The sequence below is a fragment of the Desmodus rotundus genome, chromosome 2, assembly GCF_022682495.2.
Source record: "Desmodus rotundus isolate HL8 chromosome 2, HLdesRot8A.1, whole genome shotgun sequence".
Taxonomy (NCBI): Eukaryota; Metazoa; Chordata; class Mammalia; order Chiroptera; family Phyllostomidae; genus Desmodus; species Desmodus rotundus.
In genome coordinates this window covers 174,854,668-174,877,075 of record NC_071388.1, presented here as the reverse complement: position 1 = coordinate 174,877,075, position 22,408 = coordinate 174,854,668, and the positions used below count along the sequence as shown (strand labels likewise).

Here is a 22,408-nt window from a genome sequence, read left to right as displayed (position 1 = left end):
GACATATCAACTTCTCTATTGGCTTATTAAAAGAAAACTGTGATGTCTGAAAGCAAAGACATGAGATTCCTATAGGCTCCCACTCTTTTCACCAGCCCACTATGTGACTCACCCAATGAGTGATCTCAGAAGACCCGTTCAGGCACTGAACCCATCAGAGAGTTGTGCTGTTGGATGATAAGAAACTTTCAGAGCTACCTAAATTGTCTTTTACCACGGGGACTTTTATATGTTCCGGAATAAAGAACACTTTTACATATGATATTTCTATCTGGATAGCTATAGGAATATTCAGAAAAGATTCATAGACTCAAATCAAATTCATACTGACAAGGACCTTAAAACCACATGATATTCACCAACACTGTTAGACAACACCTTATTTTTATTTTGTTTCTCAAAAGCGGAAGGGGTGGTTAATGTATTATACATTGAGAAGTCCATTAATCTTTTCATTAGCATTTGTTTTCCTGTATTTTCCTTGGAGACAAACCAACAAATGGAGAATGTTCTTAATTTGATCTCAGGAGTAATCATAGATAGGGATATTGTATTATTTAACTGATGCAGTAAACAGTGTTGCAGGTTTTTTATGTACATTCCTATGCACCATAAATGCAACTGGCTTCTTAATTTGACTGAAGTTCTTGGGCTCTTTAATAGGAGTTCAATCCAAGTAATTTGTCTTGAAAAAAATAGGTTGAAATCTTCCCAGTTGCATTAAATTGATGTGAAACCTGCTTTGAAAAACATACAGCATGAAAGTGACACTCTCGGCTGTTACATCTCACCCACAGCCCTCTCTCCATACACAGCAGCTCCACTAAGCAGAGTTCGTTTTGTTTACAGCTGTATACTCACCTTGCCCAGCAACTCTGCCAGGTGTGGCTCGTACACAGTAAAAGCTGTCTCTAAAACACATCTTTCCCATTTAGAAATTCTTCACCTGAATATTTGTCCATGTCTTTGTACTAACCTCTACACGTTTTGTTGTTGTCATTGTTTTTAAAGCCTTTTTCAACTAAGGAATGTGAATAACCACCTTTCTCTTTGACCTTCTGTAAGGTAGTGTGGGAGCAGAGGAGGAATGAAACTGTCACAAAAGACAGCCCATGTTTTGGGGGATTTAACATGGACTTTAACACCCCAGGAAGAGGCCTCTTCACTTTGATACCTGTATTGGTGTTGGTGGAAAGTATTTCCATATAGAGATGTTTTGTCTTAAAAATGCAGTAAAATATTATTGGTCCTATGTACTACCTTATATTTAGGCATATTGTGAAAGGGATTGTGTTTAGTGCTATTAAATCCCTTCCCCCAGGCCCATGCTCTTCCACTTAAAAATTCTGCCGATACTAGTGCTTGTACAGTTACAAAATTCCATAAGAACAGTGCTTCAGAGACACAAAGAAAAAGCAATTGCCTATAGAGACAAAATCAGTTGCTACATATCAATATTTCACAATGCTTTCAATATTTCATTTCATTAACATTTTCTTTGAATCACACTACATATTTTTTAGAGAAAGAACTTCTATTCATTTTATCTGATCTAAAAATACAAATATGCATGAAGAACCCTAAGCAGCTAAATTAGAGAAAAATGAAGGCAATGGTACAGAATGTTGTGGAGGTATGAATTTGAGCAGGAAGCAGGATGCGTTTTGAGATAGGAAAAAAGAATGCGTTTTCCATTTGGGATACCCCGAATCAGCCACAATCTGACCTTTGTGTCAAACAGCTTTCAGGCGTTAAAGCATGCGTGTAAACACAGTTTTTTAAATACCAGTAACTATTAGGAAATATTTCTTGTATGCTCTAAGAAAATAAAATTGGGCCTATTTAAGGATACAAGAACTTGTATATTCTTGCACTTTTATGATCGTTACTATCAATGTTAGCTCTAGTGAAAAACTAGCTGAAGTTAAATTGCCTTAAATGTTTCAACGATTTCCTTCTGTCTTCTCCCCAGTGACAACAATACCCCTTCAAACCTAATCTACCTCTACTTCACGTTCCCATGTAAGGCCATTCACACTGTCATTTTTAAACTGCCATTAATACAGTCTGTCATTATCACTCACTGATTCTTTTCAAAATCCATGCCATTTGCTTATACGACCCTTTCCTCATACTTTAGATTAAGCTGCTGAACCTCTACTACTGCCTACTGCCGTTTTTCTCAATGAATCAGCATTTGACTTACTTTTCTATATCCTATTCCAGAGTAACCGTCAGCAGCTGGGTACTTGGGAGTTGCTGGTGAAATCAATACAGTGGAACCAATTGTATCTATGCTTCTTAGGTTCATCTCTCACATATTCAGATTAGGCTAAGTTATTCAAGGTAATGCAATAGTAACAAACATGTCCCCAAACTCAGTGGCTTAAAATAACCAAGGTTCATTCTCACTACAGTTCACTGCAGGTTGGCTGGGCGAGGTGGTAGGTGAGGACAGTCACTCAGTGACCCAGACAGATGGAGTAGCGATCTTGAACACTGACTTTATAGCTGGACCCAATCCATCAGTAAAACTCGTCAGTTCTCTCTCCAAATTACATGCCACATCTGATCAATGTTTTTCTATCTCCCTGCCGTAGCATCCTAAGGGTACCCTCCCTGTAAATCACCCTTCAATGGTAATAGAGGAGGTCTCTGACCAGCAACTAAATCCCCTAGCCTGGAAAGATCCATGTCACTTCCACTCAACAAGTCATTAGCCAGAACTAAGTTTCACAGCCTGTTCAGTCACAGAGTGTCCAGCAAATGCAATCTTGCCTTGTGCCTGGACACTTTGATGTACACCATTACTGACTCCCACAGGGTATATGTGGTATTTCTTTTCAACGCTCGCCCCGTAGTTTCTCTCTCTTGCCAACTTCAGTTTAGCTATCTGCAAATCATCTTATTACCTAGAACTGATACAAAAACAAAATTCCCCTCTCTGACCACTACTTTCTGTCATCTCCCAAGCTAAAAATGGATATAAAAGCAAATGATACATATAAGCTAACCTTGAAGATGTCCAAGAATAATGGGAGAATCAGGAAAGTAACCCAACCTCTACAATGAAATAAGTTCAAAAAAATGTGTGGGGGTACAAACCAAGAGCCCAACACAGCCCGGGGATTAAGGAAAAAGGAGGAAGATGACGACTTCTTTCCAGAATAGTGTGATGCTTCAGCTGAGTCTTCACACTAGAGTCAGAATCATCCCTAGAGGTGGGGAGGAGACATTCCCCCAGAGACAGTGGAAACAGCATGTGTAAACCCCCATCTAAGTCATAAGTACAGCTTGAGCATAAGGAGCACGCCAGGGGGGCAAGAGAGGAAGGTGGAGTGAGTGATAGGTTGGGAGCAAACCGTGAGAGTCTGAACACAATAATATGGGACTCTGGATTTTTTTCCTGAAGGTAATAGGAAACCTTTGAGCTAAACAGGGTTGTGTCATAATCAATATTTGCATATTTAAAATATCATTCCAATTTGCTTATTGACCAATATTTTATTGTCATTAGAAACACTTCACTGACAATTATCTTACAACTCAAGTGTAAGGTGTTTGAAAATAAAAGATCCATTAATTTTTTAAAAGATTTTATTTACTTTTAGAGAGGGGGGAGGGCGGGAGAAGGAGACAGAGAGAAACAACAATGTGTGTGAGAGATGTATCAATCGGTTGCCCTTCACAAGTCCCCGATGGGGACCTGGCCCACTACCCAAGCGTGTGCCCTGGCTGGGAATTGAACTGTCAACCTTCCAGTTCATACGCTGATACTCAGTCCACTGAGCCTCACCGGCCAGGGCAAAGATCCATGAATCTTGATGGAACTATAAATGAAAGTGGTTTGAGTTTAAAAACCTAAAGTTTAGAAAATTGGTCTCATAACAAAATTCCAAATAGAAATTATTAATTTTTTAAAGATTATCTCTTTCCATTTATTTTGGGATAGCCTGGCAATCTAATGATAAAATTTTCTCTGAAATCCATGTAATTTTTAGAAATCTAGCTAACTTTTCCATAATTATTCATTCTTTCCACTTTACAGTTTTAGACTGAGCTAATGGTTCTGTAAGTAGACATATTGATTAGTTTGAATCCAATTTCTAACCTATTCCAGCCCTGCAGCTTTCTTAGGTCATTTTGTGGGTTTTGTTTTATTTTGTGGGGTTTTATCCCATTTTGTAGAAGATGTTCACATCTTTCATACTTCAAATTGGACAATTCTGACCTTTCTATACGTATACTTTTCAGGATACATTTTCTTATCTTGTTTTCTTTTGTTTATTTTGATTTGAAATAATGTGTGTGAGAGCACTTTTTCTGGGAGGGAGTGATGCCGAGGTCACAGGAGCCTGCCTCACGTGGCTGCTTGTGGGGAAAGATTCCAAGATGCAGCATCACAAGACATGTCTTCAGGAAAGCTAGGCTCTACACAATAGGTTAAAGATTTGAAACCCAAGTTTGAAAGACAGCTATGAACTGGAAAAAAAAATCACACGAACAACCAAACTACCTAGAGCCAATAGGCAGAAAGGAAATTGTAGAGATGAAGTGGGGTCTTTCAATATAAGACAAGCAGTTTTGGAGGAAAGAATGTGGCCAGATTTAGCACGACCCTGAAACTCATCACAAACACTGAGTTCCAGCCTTGGCATTCTTCCTATTATTTTGGTTATTGTCATTCCAAAATTTAGAGACTGGACCATCAGTAGCAAAACTAGACTGGAAAATATTACGGGTAATTCAGAAAAATTATTGCTCTGACTACCAATTTTACCAAATACTGTGACCTCTGAAAACTGGCTTCATTATTACTGCTGTTCTTTCATTTCATTGACCTATTTATGTCAATAAGTTGTATATTTATTTACACAAGCCGTGACCTTTGTAAATTTCATTTTTTAAGTCTCTGTTGGACTTGAAAGGTAGATGGAATATCTTTAGGTGTATAGGGAAAACCAATGTTGATAGCAGGCAAGTAGGGGGAAAAAAGATAAGGCCCTTATTTCATTTTTACCTTCATTAATAAGAAAAGAAAGAAAGTACTACTTGAGTGTTTTTGTTCCCAGATCCAGTGTACTAACTAGAATAAAGAGCCCAGGGCTCTGGGAAGTTTCTGAGAACACCTCTCAGAGACTCCTCTGCCATGTCTTACCCATTCTTTCTCAATCCTTTATGCCTCAATATAAAAAAAAACAAGTGAATTTTTTTGTGTGTATGTGCAAGATTTCTTCTATAAATTCCTCAATATTTTTATGTCTCTGTTTTGTTATGTTGTTTTGTGATTCCCATTTCCCCGCTCCCACCAAGGCTTCAGTATCATTATAAGCTACTCACAAGAGCCAACAATTCACATTTTTATCACATTTGTGATGCTTAGCCTTGGACTTCCTTCAAAAAACCTTCTGCTTGGAACAAGACAATGACTTTATTTCAACTTTAACACTTTCTTCATGTCAACACCTTACTTAGGGTGACAGAGCAATTTAGAAGGTGCAAAGCACTTTCCCACATCCTCCTGCTTCATCGTCACCACAGCCTGGGAGCTAAGCAGGACAGGCTTCTCATTTTACAAGTAAGAAATCCACAGATCAGGAAAGAGTCTGGGCAGCCCAAATTCAGCTCTCCTAGAAGTAGGCCTGAACTATGCCTCTCATGTTACTGCCTTTAGATTTTATGTCATTTTCAATTTTAAATGTATGATCAGATTCGTATTTCAGTAAGACACACGATAGAGATATTTAAAATAGGCGAGTTTGCAAGTGCACAGATCAGGTGGTACAAGTTTAGGCTAAATGGGTGTGTTGGTACTGGGATGGAAGATATTTAGGAAATAAATATGAGATATCAGATGCTGCCAGATTGCAAAGCAATTCTACTTTAACCAACATTCAGTAGGTTAACGTTAACTCTACTGGCAATTTAGTTTTTATTTGATGATTCAAACAAAACTTTCTATGTCACAAAATGCCTCTACGTTTTCAATACCAGAAGTCATATACTAAAGACGTACAAAAGTGCAAGTTAATAAAGATATATCTTTATGTATCAAAGATGTACTAGTTAGAAAAATTAAGCACAAAAATTGGAAAGCAATAAATTAGTCTCATAAGGTTAACAAAGCTTTCATCTTTCCTCATTCATATTCACTCTCCTACAGTATTTCCCATCTCTCTTTTTATCACATTTCTCTCAAATGATGATGCCCCTCTTAATTACATACAAATACAATAGAGGCAAAAAATATAACCAGAGATCTATTTCATCCCCCCTTTCTGGTGTCACCTTCCTCCTACATCTGTACCCACATACTGTGCCCTCTCAAGTAGAGTAGAGGATGTGTTCCTCCCTCTAAGAACAACTACTACACCTGTGTAGACCCATCGCTTTCTCACAGGCATGGCTTCTGCGGTTGCCCCCTTGCTCTCCTGCATAAATGTGGTCCTCTCTGCTCCATCATTTCTCTCAGCGGATAATGAGTCCTCCACTGCATCCTTTCATAAAAATATCTACATCTCTATCCAATGAATGCCTCATTCTCTGTTCTCATCAGGACATTTGTGTAAAAGCATCACCTACATTTATTCTTTCTATTTACTAACTTGCAGTCCTTGCTCAGTTTCCTCTCACTGGGATTTGGTCTTCTCCATGCTTATAGTATCCCCTGTAGCCCATGCCAGTGCTCATAACTTACCAATAAAGATTACATATTTTATCTTTTAAGCATTTAATAAGGAAAAATAAATTATTTCTATAAAGTTACATAAAATAAGTCAAATTGATTATACAGAGGACAATAAAAGTATTTTTGCTTATAATTACATGATTGATATGACAGAGTTCCACGAATCTAGCATAGTAACTTGCTCTGAATTCCGCCATGCATGGTATCAAGCTGAATAAGCCTTTTCTTTTCCTTCTTTCCTTCCTTTCATCCTGACTTCCATCTTTCTCTTTTTCTCATCAACTATCTTCAGTCCCTTTTTTGTTTGTTTGTTTTAGAAATAGAGTATATTTTCTTTAAGAAATTAAAAACTGAGAAAAAATGCCACTCACCATCATTGGTATGTCAGTTTAGGTCAGCAGGAAAACACTGTGATATGCTTGTCTCTTTGATACCAAGAAGATATTCTAGTCCAAGCTTTAATACGCTTTCCATGTTTTTTTACTAGATGCTTCTTTTCTACTGCTTTTCATCCTTTTCCATACATCATATCAGAGGATTGGTTCATCCTTTAAAACTTCAATAACAGGAACAAATCCAGGATCCACATATTTCTTCTCAAAGGGCCTCTAACCCATCAGATAGCCCGGCAGGTTCATTCTCATGAATACTCTAGCCTTGAAAAAACTCAGTAGGACTCTGGCGAATCCAATGGATAGGAGAAGAAATCTACTGAGTTTTGGAATGTTTGGAGCCTTGCGTCAGTCTAGCATTATGAAACCTAAACCTGCCATTGTAAACAGGAAGCTGGATGCAAGTCCTTCCATAATATGTTACCCATTTACTCTGTAGGCCGAGAAAGCTACTGGTCTCTGATGCCCACGTTCATCAGCCATAGAGCCAACACTTGGAGGTTCGAAAATAACATCATAAATTATTCCTCCAGTGATGAGAATGTAAGGCACCACTAGAGTGTACCCCATCATGGCCGAGGGTGTATGCACCCAGGGTGGCTTCTTCAGCTTCAGGCCAGGGCATTCCAGCACTGAAAATGGGGCTCAGTACCAAGTCTCCATGTCGGGGGTGGCAAGGACAGCTCTCAGTGTCTCTTCAGATCTGACTTAGACAGAACTGAGTGAAGTCAGTAAGACTTAAATGACAGTAGAATTGTGCCTCAAAATAGTAGCATTGTATTAATCTCTTAAATTATTTTTAGTTGCATAGAAGATAAATTATATGTGATTTACAAAGAACCTTTGTCAAGCTCTAGCAAACTAGCTTAATTATGAAAAATTAAATTTTCTGTAATGATCTTCTCTTTTGAGTGTTTAATATAAAATTACATTTGCTCAGTCTTGAAACTCGGTTCTTAGACTTTTCAAGTGGTTTTTAGAATTGTAAGTTATTATGTATACATGTAATTTTAGTCTTTCTTTAGTTTTTAGCATCTAAATCACTTAAAATTCAAAATTAACACTTAATTTGTAGTTTTTCTAATTAAAAAAACAAAGATAATGGATTTTCTCCCTAAAATCTGAAGACATATTACTGCATTGTGGTACTGATACATATACAGAATAAATCAGTTTTGTAAATAGCAGACTAAAATGCTAAGTCTCCTGTTTTAACATTTCAATAATATGACCTAACAGTGTAGTTATTATTCAAATATTGTCACATCATAATATGAATAAAAATAAAGTATTTCTTATTCTTCTTTTTCTTTAAAGTCATACTAGTATTTCCAAGGAAATGTGGAAACTGTAAGAGAAAATATGTGCAGGGCTCCGAAACAACAGCTTAGCGTTGTGTGAGCCTCTGGGACCTGTCAGTAGCTCCGCCCCTTAGGTCCCACTTCCCTGTGGGAGAGGCACAGAAAAGGTGGGGCTGGCATACAAAAGGCAAAACCCACAAGTTGCCCATAAAGGATGGAATGAAGAGTTTCGATTTAAAATTTTCTTTCTATTATTTAAGTAGAATTTTTTCTTTATTGAAAGATGAACTCAAAATTCAGCTTTTGGTGATAATGAAATATTAATTTATGCAAGTTATTTAAAAAGAAAAATTGCTGTTTATTATAATTTTGTTATCAAAATAAGCCTAATAACAACAGATAATTGAATGTTACCACTGATAAATCTTTTACCTACATTAATAAAATGGAAAAATAAAAAGTCTACAAAAATTAATTTGTCATTCTATTGATTAAAAAAATAAACACTGATTTCTAGATTGGTACTGACTCTAAACAGAAAGAGTAAAATATCTTTTAAATTTTGAAAAAATTCAAATTAAAGTCTATATAAAATTCGTGTAAATGTTTTTTCTCAACTTTAAATAAATATAGAGCCAGTATTTATGGGTCACATTTAAGCTTAGAAATCTCATTGTCTTTTTTTGATAAAACCTGATAGTTTTAAGGACTGCCTATTTTATTTCAGGCTTCATGCATGTGGAGGTTTCTATTCATTTATGCTTTTACTGGGTTTGATGTTTATGCTCTCCTTAATTTGAATGGCATACCTTATATATCTGTCAAAGAGTGGAGGAAAAAATGGGACCCATGCATAGACAGGGAATGAGAGTGCTCTGTTAGGAAAAAAATGAAAATATAATAGAAGAAATATGCCTTAAGTATTGCAGAATATATGCTGGTATAGAAAAGATAGTAAAAATTTAAAGGATGGTATGGAAAAAATATAAAGCAGATCTAAGTTTGTGTAAAAAAGTAGTGCAACCAAAATCTGAGATGTGAAAATGATGGGAAAGTATGTTTTCTTAGAATTTATTGATAACATTAATCTGGGTCTATTAGGCATCTTTCAGTAAGTAAAGCCATATTTCCAAGTGACCTCAAAACCTCAGAGGCTTACAGTATCAGTGGCAAAAATTCTTGCTCCTATGCTAGGGTCAACTGTGGCTCTGTTCTATATATCCTCTCATTCTGGACTGGCTGCAGGAACAGCTCCTGTTCTAGCATCTGTTTTTGTTTGTTTGCTTGCTTGTTTGTTTGTTTGTTTTTTAAATATACTGTATTGATTATGCTATTACAGTTGTCCCATTCTCCCCCTTTATTCCCCTCCACCCTGCATCCCACCTCCAAAATGCATCCCCCCCTTAGTTCATGTCATACATACAAGTTTTTTCGCTTCTGCATTTCCTATGCTATTCTTAACCACCGCCTGTCTATTTTGTACCTACTATTTATGCTTCTTATTCCCTGTACCTTTTCCACTATTCTCCCCACTCCCGCTCCTCATTGGTAACCCTCCATGTGATCTCCATTTCTGTGATTCTGTTCCTGTTCTAGTTGTTTGCTCAGTTTGTGTTTGTTTGTTTAGGTTCAGGTGTTGGTAGGTGTGAGTTTGTTGTCATTTTACTGTTCAAAGTTGTTGATCTTCTTTTTCTTAGATAAGTCCCTTTAACATTGCACATCATAAGGGCTTGGTGAGGATGAACTCCTTTAACTTGACCTTATCTGGGAAGCACTTTATCTTCCCTTCCATTCTAAATGATGGCTTTGCTGGATAGAGTAATCTTAGATGTAGGTCCTTGCCTTTCATGACTTCAAATACTTCTTTCCAGCCCCTTCTTGCCTGCAAGGTTTCTTTTGAGAAATCAGCTGCTAGTCTTGTGGGAACTCCTTGGTAGGTAACTGTCTCCTTTTCTCTTGCTGCTTCTAAGATTCTCATTATCTTTCATCCTGGGTAATGTAATTATGTTGTCCCTTGATGTATGCTTCCTTGGGTCCAACTTCTTTGGGACTCCCTGAGCTTTTTGGACTTCCTGGAAATCTACTTCCTTTGCCAGGTTGGGGAAGTTCTCCATTATGTTTTCAAATAAGTGTTCAATTTCTTGCTTTTCATCTTCTCCTTCTGGCACCCCTATGATTCAGATGTTGGAATGTTTAAAGTTGTCGCGGAGGTTCGTAAGCCTCTTCTCATTTTTCTGAATTCTTGTTTCTTCATTCTGTTCTGGTTGAATGTTTATTTCTTCCTTCTGCTCCAAACCATTGATTTGAGTCCTGGTTTCTTTCTCATCACTGTTGATTCCCTGTGCATTTTCCTTTAATTCACTTTTCATAGCCTTCCCTCTTTCCTCTATTTTATTACGATACTCAACCATTTCTGTGAGTATCCTGATTACCAGAGTTTTGAACTATACATCTGGTAGGTTGCCTATCTCTTCATCACTTAGTGGTATTTTTTTCTAGAGCTTTGATCTGTTCTTTCATTTCAACCATTTTTTTTTGTCTCGTGCACCTGTTACGTGTAAGGGGAGGAGCCTTATGTATTCTCCAGGACAGGGCAACCCACATCCTGCATTGTGATGCTGTATGTGGGGGAGGGGTCCAAGAAGGAATAATGCCAATTGCTGGGCTCTGGGTCAGCTTTCAGCCACTTCCCCCACTGCCCACAAGCAAATTGGGCCTCTCTGGTGCTGAACCCTGGGTGGATGGGTTTGTGTATGTTCTAGGACACTGTGGATCTCCCCAACCAACTCTCCTGTGATGCTGGGATTTTCTTCCACCACTGCAACCCCCACAGGTTTTTTCAGTCAGAGGTTTTTTCAAAGGCTGTAATTTCCCGTGCTAGAACCCTGAGTTACATGGCTTGTCTTGCTCCCCAGTAGTTCCTCTCAGTTTATCTGCATGCCAGTGTGGGACCACCAGGTCCACCAGCACCCCCTCACCTGGTCCCACCCCATTACCCACCCCAGTCCTCCAGCTGCTGCGTTGCCATGTGTCATCTCTGCCCTGGCTGCCTGTCTTCTACCAGTCTGGATGAATGTTTCTTCTTTAGCTCCCTGGTTGTTGGACTTCCAGTTCGATTTTCTGGCAGTTCTGGTTATATTTTTTTCTTAAATTTGTTCTTGTCCTTTTGGTTGTGCCAGGAGGCACAGTGTATCTACCTATGTGTCCATCTTGGCCAGAAGTTTTGTTTGTTTGTTTTTAATGCAGAGGAGAAAAGCAAGAAATCCACATGGTGGTTTGTATACAGCTTCTTACTGCCACTCACATGTCAATGGCAAAAGCAAGTCATAAGACCAATAATGATATCATGGAACTGAAGTCATGTGGCTATAGAGAGGAACATATGACCCTTTTGTTAGAGAGAGTGGAAAAATATTTGGAAAAATTCATACAATCTACTATAAATGTCACATATCAATAGTGTCTTCCATGAAACTATAGGTAAGTCTTCAAAAGTTAAAACAAATGCATGTCAGACATCAAATACTCACTTAACAGTAATAGGCTAGAGTCTTCATTAGCACTGAAATCTCTGGCTTTTGCCATTGAAATTAGCACAGAATAAGATGGCTACAAAAATAAAACTAATTTTAAAAAGGAACATGAATTCTGAAGCATAGGTAGAACTATGATATACAGCAGTAAAAATGCATAGAATGGGCTATAAATATATTGTCATAAAGTTCTTAAATTGTTCATTAAATAATGGGATAATTTAAAGATGCATATTGTAATTCCTAAAACAATCACCAAAATAGTAACACAAAGTAATAACCCCAAAATTAACTACCATAAAGTAAATGGACTAAATGCCCTGACAATCACTAACATATTCAGACTGAATTTAAAAAGCAAGATCTAACTACATGTTTCCAAGAAACACATAAACACACTTTATTTTTTTTTCAATTATAATCATATACTTTACAAAGTGTTCGCGTGATATTTCCTGTACCTACCTGGCACCATACATAGTTATGGCAATATTACCGACTATATTCCCTATGCTGTTATGTACATCCCCATGACTATTTAGTAGCTACTAATTTGTATTTCTTAATCCCTTCTGGCAACCATCAGTCTGTTCTCTGTATCTTTGAGTCTGTCAAGGAACACACTTTATTTTTTTTAATTTTTTTTAATTCGTTACTGTTGTTCAAGTACAGCTGTCTTTATTTTCACCCCACCTCGACCCTTTCACCCCACCCATCCCTGCCTCTCACCCTCGAACCTACCCCGTTTGGCTTTGTCCATGTGTCCTTTATACATGTAAGGAACACACTTTAAACACATTAATGAACAGGTTGGGGGTAAAAGAATAGAAACAATAAGCAAAAGAAAACTGGGGGCTCTATGAATGTCAGAACAAAGTAGACTTCAAGATGACAGTATTACTAGAGATTAAAAGTGTACATTTTATAATGAGCTAAGGGTCACTTATTTAAGAAGACATAAGACAAGATGGCTAAATGTTCCTACGCCCAGTATCAAAGCTCCCAAATACAAGACAAAACAAAAGAGAACTGGAAACAATGTTACTGTAACTAGTAGAGATTTTAGCACTCCTTTCTCAGTAGTAGAACAATTTAAAAATCCGTACAGTTATGGATGATGTGAACAATACAAACCGTCTACTTAAACTTACTAACGTTTATAGGGAATTACTCCCCACATGAGGTTACAACTTAATGCACGTGAATTATTCAAGGGAGTAGACAATATTCTCAGTCATAAAGCAAGTTTCAATAAATTTCAAAAGATTTCAACAGAATATATTCTCTAATCATGATAGAGTTAAATTAAAGATGAATGAAATAATATAACTTTAAAGACCCTCAAATGTTTGGAAGTTAAAAAACACACTACATAATCCATGGATTAGAGAAGAAATCTCCAACTATGTTACTAATATATATATTTTAACAAAAATGCATAAAAGCACAATATCCATATTTGTGGGATATAGCTAAAGCACTCTTTATAAGGAAATTTGTGGATTTAAGTATATATATTGGAAAATAAGAAAGGTATAAAATCAAGTACTTCTAACATTTTAAGAAACTATAAAAATAATAAATTAAACCCTGGGTGAATAACACAAAGGAAATAATAAATAATAGCAGAAATCGATAAAATAGAAAATTTAAATAGCTTTCATGAAGAAATCAAATAATAATACTGTCATACCCAAACTCTTATAAAATAGAGGAAGTGGGAATGCTTTCTAAGTCATTATGGTAATATTTAAGTGATATATTATAGTCCACTACATGTATTATAGTGTGTATGTATAATGTGCACTATATATAACTATTATATATGCTATGCATGTAAATTATTATAATAAATACCACTATTATATATTATTTTAAATTATATAGTATCATCTATAACATAGTTTATATTGTGTGCATACTAATGTGTATAATTGTGAGTTGGCACAACTTACCCCCTGGGTTACTCCCAGTAGATCCCTAACCAAGGATCTCAACTGCAAAAGACAAGGGCCTGCCCCTAAGTGGCTGTAACTGTTCATTAAGGACCTTCCCATTGCACGTTAGTGTTTCCTGAGTGATGGGAAGTTTTAGTCTGGAAGCTGCTAATCTTGCTAACACTAAAAGGCTCTCTCCCATTAGCAGCTTCTGTGTTGCATTAATAATAAGAAAGCAATAAAGAGAAAATCTCAGCTGTTCAGTCTCCCCTGAGGTGGGACCCCAGCTTCCTTCTTATCCCCATAGTCCATTCTAATGGTCTTGCCTTGTACTAAAGTAATAGAGAGGATAATAAGTGTTGTCTATTTTATCAGAGTTCAAAATCCTTTCTTTCTAGGGACAACTCTTTTTTTTAAGACTTCCAAATTTAAAACCCTATCATGAATACTTTTGCAATTGAAGTTAATCTGTTTAATTCATAACTTTTTAAATGTAAGTGCGAATAATCAAGTACAGGGGAAAATGAGCTTTAGAAAAAAATAATAAATCTACCTTTTCTGGAAAAACTATAAAACAGAGTACTCTCAGAGATGTCTTCTTGTCCTTTTTTAAAAAAATTAAATCACTTATCTGTACAGCAGTAAGTCACAGAAAATCACAAAATAAAGACCTTTGCTTTTGTAAATGTTAAAAACTCTTGTTTGTAAACAAAGAAGAAATGATGAGAAAATACCTTATTAAAAGAAAATAAGTAAGGTTGGATTTGTTAAGTTCAGGGTATATGTTAATAAATTATGTTTTTGTTCAAATTTTATCTTATTAGGGTTCATAAAGATAGAAGCCAATGCCATACATAATTGCTTGTACTCTTTTTCTGTTGAAAATGCATGACCTTTAGCAGAAGTGCACTTTTTAAAGATCTTAAATTAAACATTTGTTTCTACGTGTATGATCTGTTCATGTAATAAAATTATCTATGCAGTAGTTAGGTTGTTGCAATTTTTCATTTACAAGAAAAACGATTTTTGCTTTCAATACTTTTTTTAATTGGATAAACAATAATTCATCATCTCAAAAGTGTTTCTGAGATTTTTATTATTTGGACTCAAAATGCTAGAAAGTTTTTCTTCATTTACACTACTGTGTCCTGATTCTAAGAGGTTAGTTTTATAACTAGGGTACACATTGCATATTGTTATACTTGTAATTTTTGAGAAAAAAGAAGACTAATATCAATAATCATCAGCAATGACTATTTTTTTAATTAAATATGTGTTTGTAATTCTCAGAAAAGAAATCCCTGTGATGGGCTCTGTGACATATTTATGTGAGATTCAAGAACTTACTGTACAAACCAATTAAAAGCTGTTTTCTAAAAATTTATAATCAATATTTTATTTCTTATCAGTACTTAACATATTAAGGAGAAAAAAGAAGATATATCTAATAGGTTAAAGCCACCCATCTAAGTTTTATTTTTAATTATGTATAAAAGCCTGTGAATGAAAAATATGTAATTTAGAAACAAGAAAATGCTAAGTATTTTTTAAAATAAATTATACTCTAGGTTTTTTCTTCTAGGCAAGAAAAAAATCTAAATCCCTTTTCATAAAATAACTTTCAGTTTGTTTATTTATAAGCTGAACAATTTTGATAAATCCAGTAAACTCTCATTAGTTTCATTTTGCTTATAAAGAGCTGAAGTGTCCACTACATACCAGTGGGTGGCACATTAATATTATTGTTAGAGTCGTCCTTGAATTGGGAGGAAAAAGGAGTTGAGGATGACATTCTCATGAAGCCCTAATAGCAAGTGGGTCCACTGGAAAAGTAGCAGCTTTAATGTAGTGTTAGAGTTGTTGATACTACGCACACTCATCTGAATTATTTTTGTTTCCTTTGTCTGTCCCTACAGTCCATGAAGGCTCAGGAGAAACCAGTCAAAAGGAGACATCCACCTGCGATATTTGCCAGTTCGGTGCAGAATGTGACGAAGATGCCGAGGATGTCTGGTAACATGCTTCTATTTATTTTTTTAAACAAAATAATAATAATTTATTTTTACTTCTTTAAGCATTTCCTAAAGAAGACACTCTCGGCATTTACTTTTCTTATCTAGTTCCTAAGGGGGGAAATATGAGGGCTATAATAACAGCAAGGAATTTCTGAAACTGAATTAGGAGTTGGGCCAGCCAAGCAGCTGCCCAGCTGCACCACTTCATTTGGTAACATATAAAAAGACGTCACTGAGACTCCAAAATACTGTCAATGTTAAGAGATGGAGAGAATAATCACATTTACCAGAACATCTCTGAAGAGTAACGGTCAAGAAACAGTGGACGCTTACTAGTCAGCCTTCCAAGATGGCGGATCTGGGTAGCCACAGAGATTTTATTTGAGGGTATGCCCATGCATGCCTGCGGCTGCACTGGGAATATGGGGAAGCAAATAAAGATCTCTGAGCCACCCTCCAGGCTCAGCTTTTCCCTTCATCCAAGCAATACTCAGCTTCTCCTTTAAAGATATGCTGAACAAATTATGAATAATATTTATTATTTTGAATGAGTCCCAAAATGTTAGGCTTCTAGGTCGTGGACTTGTGTTTGGTACAGCCTTGACCACACCCAAAGTGAATGACTCAGAAGTCAGAGGTCCGTGTGGCATGATAGAGAATGAAGTTCTCTGTCTCTCTGTCTCCTTCTCCTTCTTTCTCTCCCTCCCTCCCTCCCTACCTCCCTCCCTCCTCCTTCCTCTCTCTTCCCTCTCCTCTCTTCCTTCTTCCTCTCTCACTCATTGGCTCTTACCCATACCTTTCAGGTATGGGGTCCTTTGTTTTCTTCAAAATACAGGCTGTGCTTACCTAAAGCTCTGAACACTCATTTTGATCAAAGTGGGTGAGTAAATCTTAAATGTTCTCACCACCAAATAGAGTGGTATATGACCTGATGGAGGTATCAGCTGACGTGATAGTGGTAATCATATTGCAATATATAAGTGTATCAAGTCAGCATGTTGTACATCTTAAATTTACACAATCTTATACATCAATTATATCTGAATTTAAATAAAACAATCATTTTGAGCAAACTGTTGTGGGTGGAGGGGACAATTCATCAAAGGGACAAGAAGAAACAAATTAAGGCAACATCATTTTGGCAAGAGTGAAACAGTCTACACTTAAAACATTTTAAAATATTTTCAAGTGCAGATTAAGTTGACTCCAATTGAGCAAATTGGGTGGGGTTCTTAAGGCAAATTAATGAATCATTTCAGAAAAGTGGGACTTAGAATTTTACTTATATAAAATTCCCCAAACAATCACAAAATACTGCTCTGAAATAAATGACTGACTCAAAGAATCTTTCTTCACCTTAAATGCTTTAGGGCTCCATATATTAGGACACATTTACAGAAAATAGACATTTAAAATATCTCATTTTTAATGCTTTTTGATAATTGCTTCTATAATTCAACATTATTTTTAAAGCTGATAAATATCTTGCTGTCATTTTACTTTTAAAAAATTGACATTGGTCCTTTAGTTTCTCATCTCATGAATGATCATCATTAAGTGACATAGTTCCACTTTACAAGTGCAAAGATTTAAGCAGTGAGATAATAATAGTAAGTGAAGATTACTAATTGCTTATTTAGGCTTGGTCCATTTGTATGCATTTTTTCCGGTTATCTTCAAAATAACCAAGGAGCATATTTCATTATGATCTCACTTTACAAAGAGGGCACTGAGTTTTAAAGTGTGTAGGTGGCAGGGCCATATGAAGAAATGAGGTGGAAGCACCAAGATGGTGTTAGCATAGCAGTTCAACCAAAGATGCAATTCAGATATTTCTTCCCTGTCATGTCTGGGATAATGAGGTGGCCAGATTGCAGGCAGCTCAGATTCTGTGATTCACAACCTACAGGGTTAGAGCTGGTGACAAGAGAGACGGCTGCAGCAGGCAGGGAAAATGTCCAGACAGTCAGTGTCACTCCTGGTCTCCTAGTAAAGGATCAGATCCATGGTGTGAAGTCCGTCAGTACAAGGAGATATGGGCAAGTCCAGGGCCATCAGAGAGATTCACCACCCACGGCAACTGCAGTTAGAAAAAGAAACTGGGTTACAAAGGAAACAGAGAGAAGGCCGGGGTGGAACTTCAGTCAGTGAGAAGGTATCAATTAGGAAAAGTAATCAGAGACAGATGCAGGAGAGACTGGAGAGATACCCACTTGCCAGAACTGGTGTAGAAAAAAGCCAAGCCTCGGTTACAGGGGGCTGGGGCCAGCACCTGGATCTCAGAAATAAATCACAAGGTCAAATTCAATAAGGCTGACTGGATACTGAATCACTTAGCTTCTGGCTAAGGATTTCTTGTACAACCCCAGCCTAGAGACAAGATTAGTTCCAAAATGCGGAAAAAGGCTGAACCTCCAGATGGGGCTAAGTGGCTGTAGCTGTGAAGATTAGAGGGCTGCAGGGGGGCAGGGAGCCAAGAAGATCATTACACTTTCTGGGCAAGAATGAAGACTTGTTAGTGTTTAAATAAAATGTACTTAAAATGTCCAATGTAAGCAATAAGGAATGGCGCTGAAATGATAAGCGTATTGATTTTCATTTACATAAATACCTTTGGATGTTAATATATTATATTTAGTTTAGCCATGAAGGACAAATTGGAAAGACTTAAAGGACACAGAAATAAAGCAATAAATGAAATTAAATAGGCATGGCATGAAAGACACTAGAAAGTAAAATAGGAAGCAGTAGGGGAGTTATCTGACTCTTGTACCATCCGCGGATTCAGGGGAGCTTTGACGTGCCATGGATTTTGGATGAAACCGTGGCCAGGTCCCCTCGCAAATGTAAACACTGCCTATGTTGTGTGGCAACAAAGAGTATCACTCAGTGGTTTGTATTGTTTTCCTTCTTCAACACAAACTCCAGCTTTATGCGTACACATTTCCTCAACCTTATAATGTGAAGTAATAGCAAGATGTGAGGAAATACTACTGAGAAATAATGTTATTGTATCTGCAATTTTAGAACAAAGGTGAAAAATTAACTGTTGCTCTTTCTTTAACTTTGGCCTAAGAAATTAATGTCTTCCATTTCACCACAAGCACTCGGTCTAGTTATTCAAAGGTGCTCAGGTACTTTCTAGATAATGATAAATCTTTATTAGAATCAATAAGCCAGTACACAATAAGTTTACCTTGTTTTCATAGTTATTTAGATGAGTTTTTGACTTAAGAACCAAGTCACACTGAACATGGGAAAGAAAAAATAAATAAAAGGGAGAGAATGAGGAAAGTAAAAGAATAGGAGAAAAAATACTTAGTAGAGGATGACATTAATAAACCATGTACTGATATTTTACTAACATTTTAATGCCTTTGTTTTGAGAAAACATGATTTATAAACTCACATAAACCTCTCACTTATGTTCCATGATTTTGTTTCAAGTTTTTTTCCTTGTCCCTTTCTTCATATGGAGTATATTAAGGCAGTAAAATCAGAAAATGGTCAGGCATTTTCAGTAATGAAGACCATTGCTACAGAAAATTCTTCAGTTATAGATATTTACCTAAGTGTAGGAAAGAATTAAGCTCTCAAAATACAGAATTAAAAAGTCCCCAGGGTAAGTGATCCATACCACATATATGGCCACTCTCATATCCAGGCATCTCGTTATTTAGGATGGACTTCAAAATAATTGCAATAGCTGTGCAAAGGGATGCGTCGCCTGTGTGGGGGCAGGGGGAAAAAAGAAGTGAAAAGAAGGGCTTAAAAGATTGTTTCTCTTTATATCTAGACTGAAAAAAAAAAGTCAAAACTGATACAGCTATACATCAAAGAGACTCTCAAATACATTCTGTCGAATATAATTTATAAAGAAAAAGAATGGCTGATAAGTCAAACATAATAAAATTGACTCATTGCAAAGTAATAAAGTCCCAGCTGATAGCACTGGGAATACCAACTTATGATTTCAGCAAATATGTCTGATACTTGGTTGATTTTAGAAACAGCTTTATATTCTCTTAATTATGTTACCAGATAAATTATTTCAGTAAGTCCAAAGTAGGTCAGCAGTAACACTTTGTGCGAGGAACTAATCCTAAGAAGTAATTAGTCTAGAACTTTCTGTTGGTCCTGTCAGTCAGAAATAGTTCAGAGCCCTGGGGTTGATTCTTGATTTAATGTACGAATAAAGCAAGTCGGTAGCTCGGTGTGATCATAGGAATGGCTGGGTATGGGACTGGATGCATGCCTGGCGTTGTCAGGGTTTCAGGACAGAGCAAGGAGCACAGGTGTAAGAGCAGATGCGGCTGGGTGGCGAATGACATAAAGGGACAACTTAAATTATTATGTGTATCTGCTTCTCATGTATGCTTTGTAGCTCTTACTTCCATTTTAACTTTACTCTTGTATTATTATCTACATGCCATTCAGGCTCCATTAGCAAAATTATATTGGCTTAAATGCTATTACTTCCTCAGTAGTCATTTTATGTTTGAAACATTAATAATGTTTTCCAGTTTTAGTGCAAAACATCCTTTTTGGACTGCAGCGATGAGAAAGGAGAAAAACAAAGTAGTTGCAGTGAAATGAGCTCAGAAGAGTAAATGAATGAGAGTCTGGTTTTTTGTTTATTTCATTGATGTTTCCTATCTGAAACTGGGTGTGGGATTTGGCACTCCTTTTGTGAGTATCTCTTACAAAAACAGTTTAGTCTGAAGTCTTTCCCACCGTGCTCCTGTGATGTGAGAAGGCTCCTTGTCGCTAGGAAGACTATGTGTTGCTGGCATCGTTCCCACCTTTAATGCATTGCGGACTGTGGAGAATCATGAATATTTGAAGCCAGGCAATGGCTGTGGATGATCCTTGCACTAGATTTCACCATACATATAAGCAAATTAGGCATTAGGTCCTGCTGACTTGAGTACATTTGGATTATGAGTTTGATAGGGAAAATGAAGGCACCTCTGAGGAAAATATAGAAACTGATTTCTTTTAAACTACTACTGGCTGATGATTGAACGAAAAGATCGTGTTGCAGTTGGAAAGGTTCCAGTTGGTTTCTATTAAGTAAAAAGATCGCTCAGAGTTGTACGGGATATCTAAAGAAGAGGCTGCTGACAAGTCACAAACTTTTGTGAACTAAGAGTTTATTCAGTCTTCCCTCAGGGTGGTTCCGTCTTATTGATTTCCTTTGCTCTCTCGCCTTAGAACTGTAACTGTGGTCACCTGTAATTGGGACTAATTTCTACCATGAGTTTACTCATGGAGAGAATGAAAAACAAAATAAAATAAAACAGAAAATAGGTCTCATCTAGAAAATCCAAGGTTTTTGTTGGATGTAAGGCTTCAAGGGAACACCGTTTCCATGCCAAGATTCCCGTGGTTGAGGTACTGCCTCCCAGGAACTGCCTCTTCTCCCGCACCTTAAAGACAACGCTCTCAGGGCTGAAAATTGCTACACACGTTATTTTCTGTTTGTATAGATGCATGGGGTCTGAAAAAAAAAAAAAAACACACCTCTCTTTCCTTCCATGTTTCCGTTTCCCCAGAAAATTTTTGCAGAGACAGAGGGGAATATACAGCTCCTGATTTTGGGAAATACACCTTTTCCATTCCAATGATTTTAAGGGAAAATGTTGACATTTTTAAGCAAATCTGTGTCCAAACGTCAAAGTTCGATTTTGATTTTGTAATTCCTTCTTTTATGTTTTTCTTCACCTATCTTAAACCATAATTTGTACTTTTTTAAAAAATTTACACAGTGAAACAAAATTTAGAAGTTCAATTATAGTTACACAGGACCAGTATCTTCTGTAACAGGGTCTGTCCAACGATCTGCACTGAAAAATGCCGCGTCTGTGACCCAGACTTCCCTCTGCCAATGGCTTCCAGTAAACAGTCAAATCTATAAACCGAATCTAAGCACTTTAAGTGACACTTAGAAGAGAGGTGAGTAATAATGCCTCTTGAATTCCACAACAGGCAATCCCCACCCTCCCCCTGCAAAAAAGCCACAATTAACCCATCTTCCAAAAAAGCAAGCATATGCTTTGTGGAAGGTAAAACTTAAAAAGTGAACCCAAAATTTGAAAATAAACCCTGGTCCTTAAAACAAAAGCTTACCTCAGGTCTACTGTGGTACTGGGCTACTTCAAAATGAATTGAATTTTCACCTAAGTTCTGAAGAGTTTTTGAATTTTTCTCAGAGACTATGCCCCAATAGTGCTGTTGCACAGTAATTAAACTTGATTAAAATGTGATAAATACAAACATAGATCTACTGTAGAGTACCAAGAAATACAGAAATAAAGTATTCTAAATATTAACGTGTTTTATCTGTTTTTATAATTTTTATTTAGCTCATGTTGCATGAATCATGTAATTTCCATTTTATATAAAAATAATGAAATACTATATGCAGGCAGAAGAGAAAAACAAAACTACTAAGTATGGATTGTACTTCTACCACTTACTTACCTGTTTTCATTAATTGTTTCTCTTTTTACTTGCTTTTTTTCATTCCCAATGTTTTTTGT

The 22,408-nt window shown here is 36.6% G+C and overlaps 1 protein-coding gene and 1 pseudogene across 2 annotated transcripts in view; one reads left to right on the top strand and one right to left on the bottom strand.

Moving 5' to 3' along the window:
- TMEFF2 (transmembrane protein with EGF like and two follistatin like domains 2) overlaps positions 1–22,408 on the top strand; it is a 235,524-nt gene that overhangs the window by 108,001 nt on the left and 105,115 nt on the right. For both annotated transcript variants that reach the window (XM_024563859.3, XM_045198529.3), the window contains exon 5: positions 15,768–15,864. In XM_024563859.3, the coding sequence (XP_024419627.1) occupies positions 15,768–15,864 (97 nt within the window). The remainder of the gene's footprint in view (positions 1–15,767; positions 15,865–22,408) is intronic.
- LOC112307733 (oligosaccharyltransferase complex subunit OSTC-like) lies at positions 7,297–7,743 on the bottom strand (annotated as a pseudogene).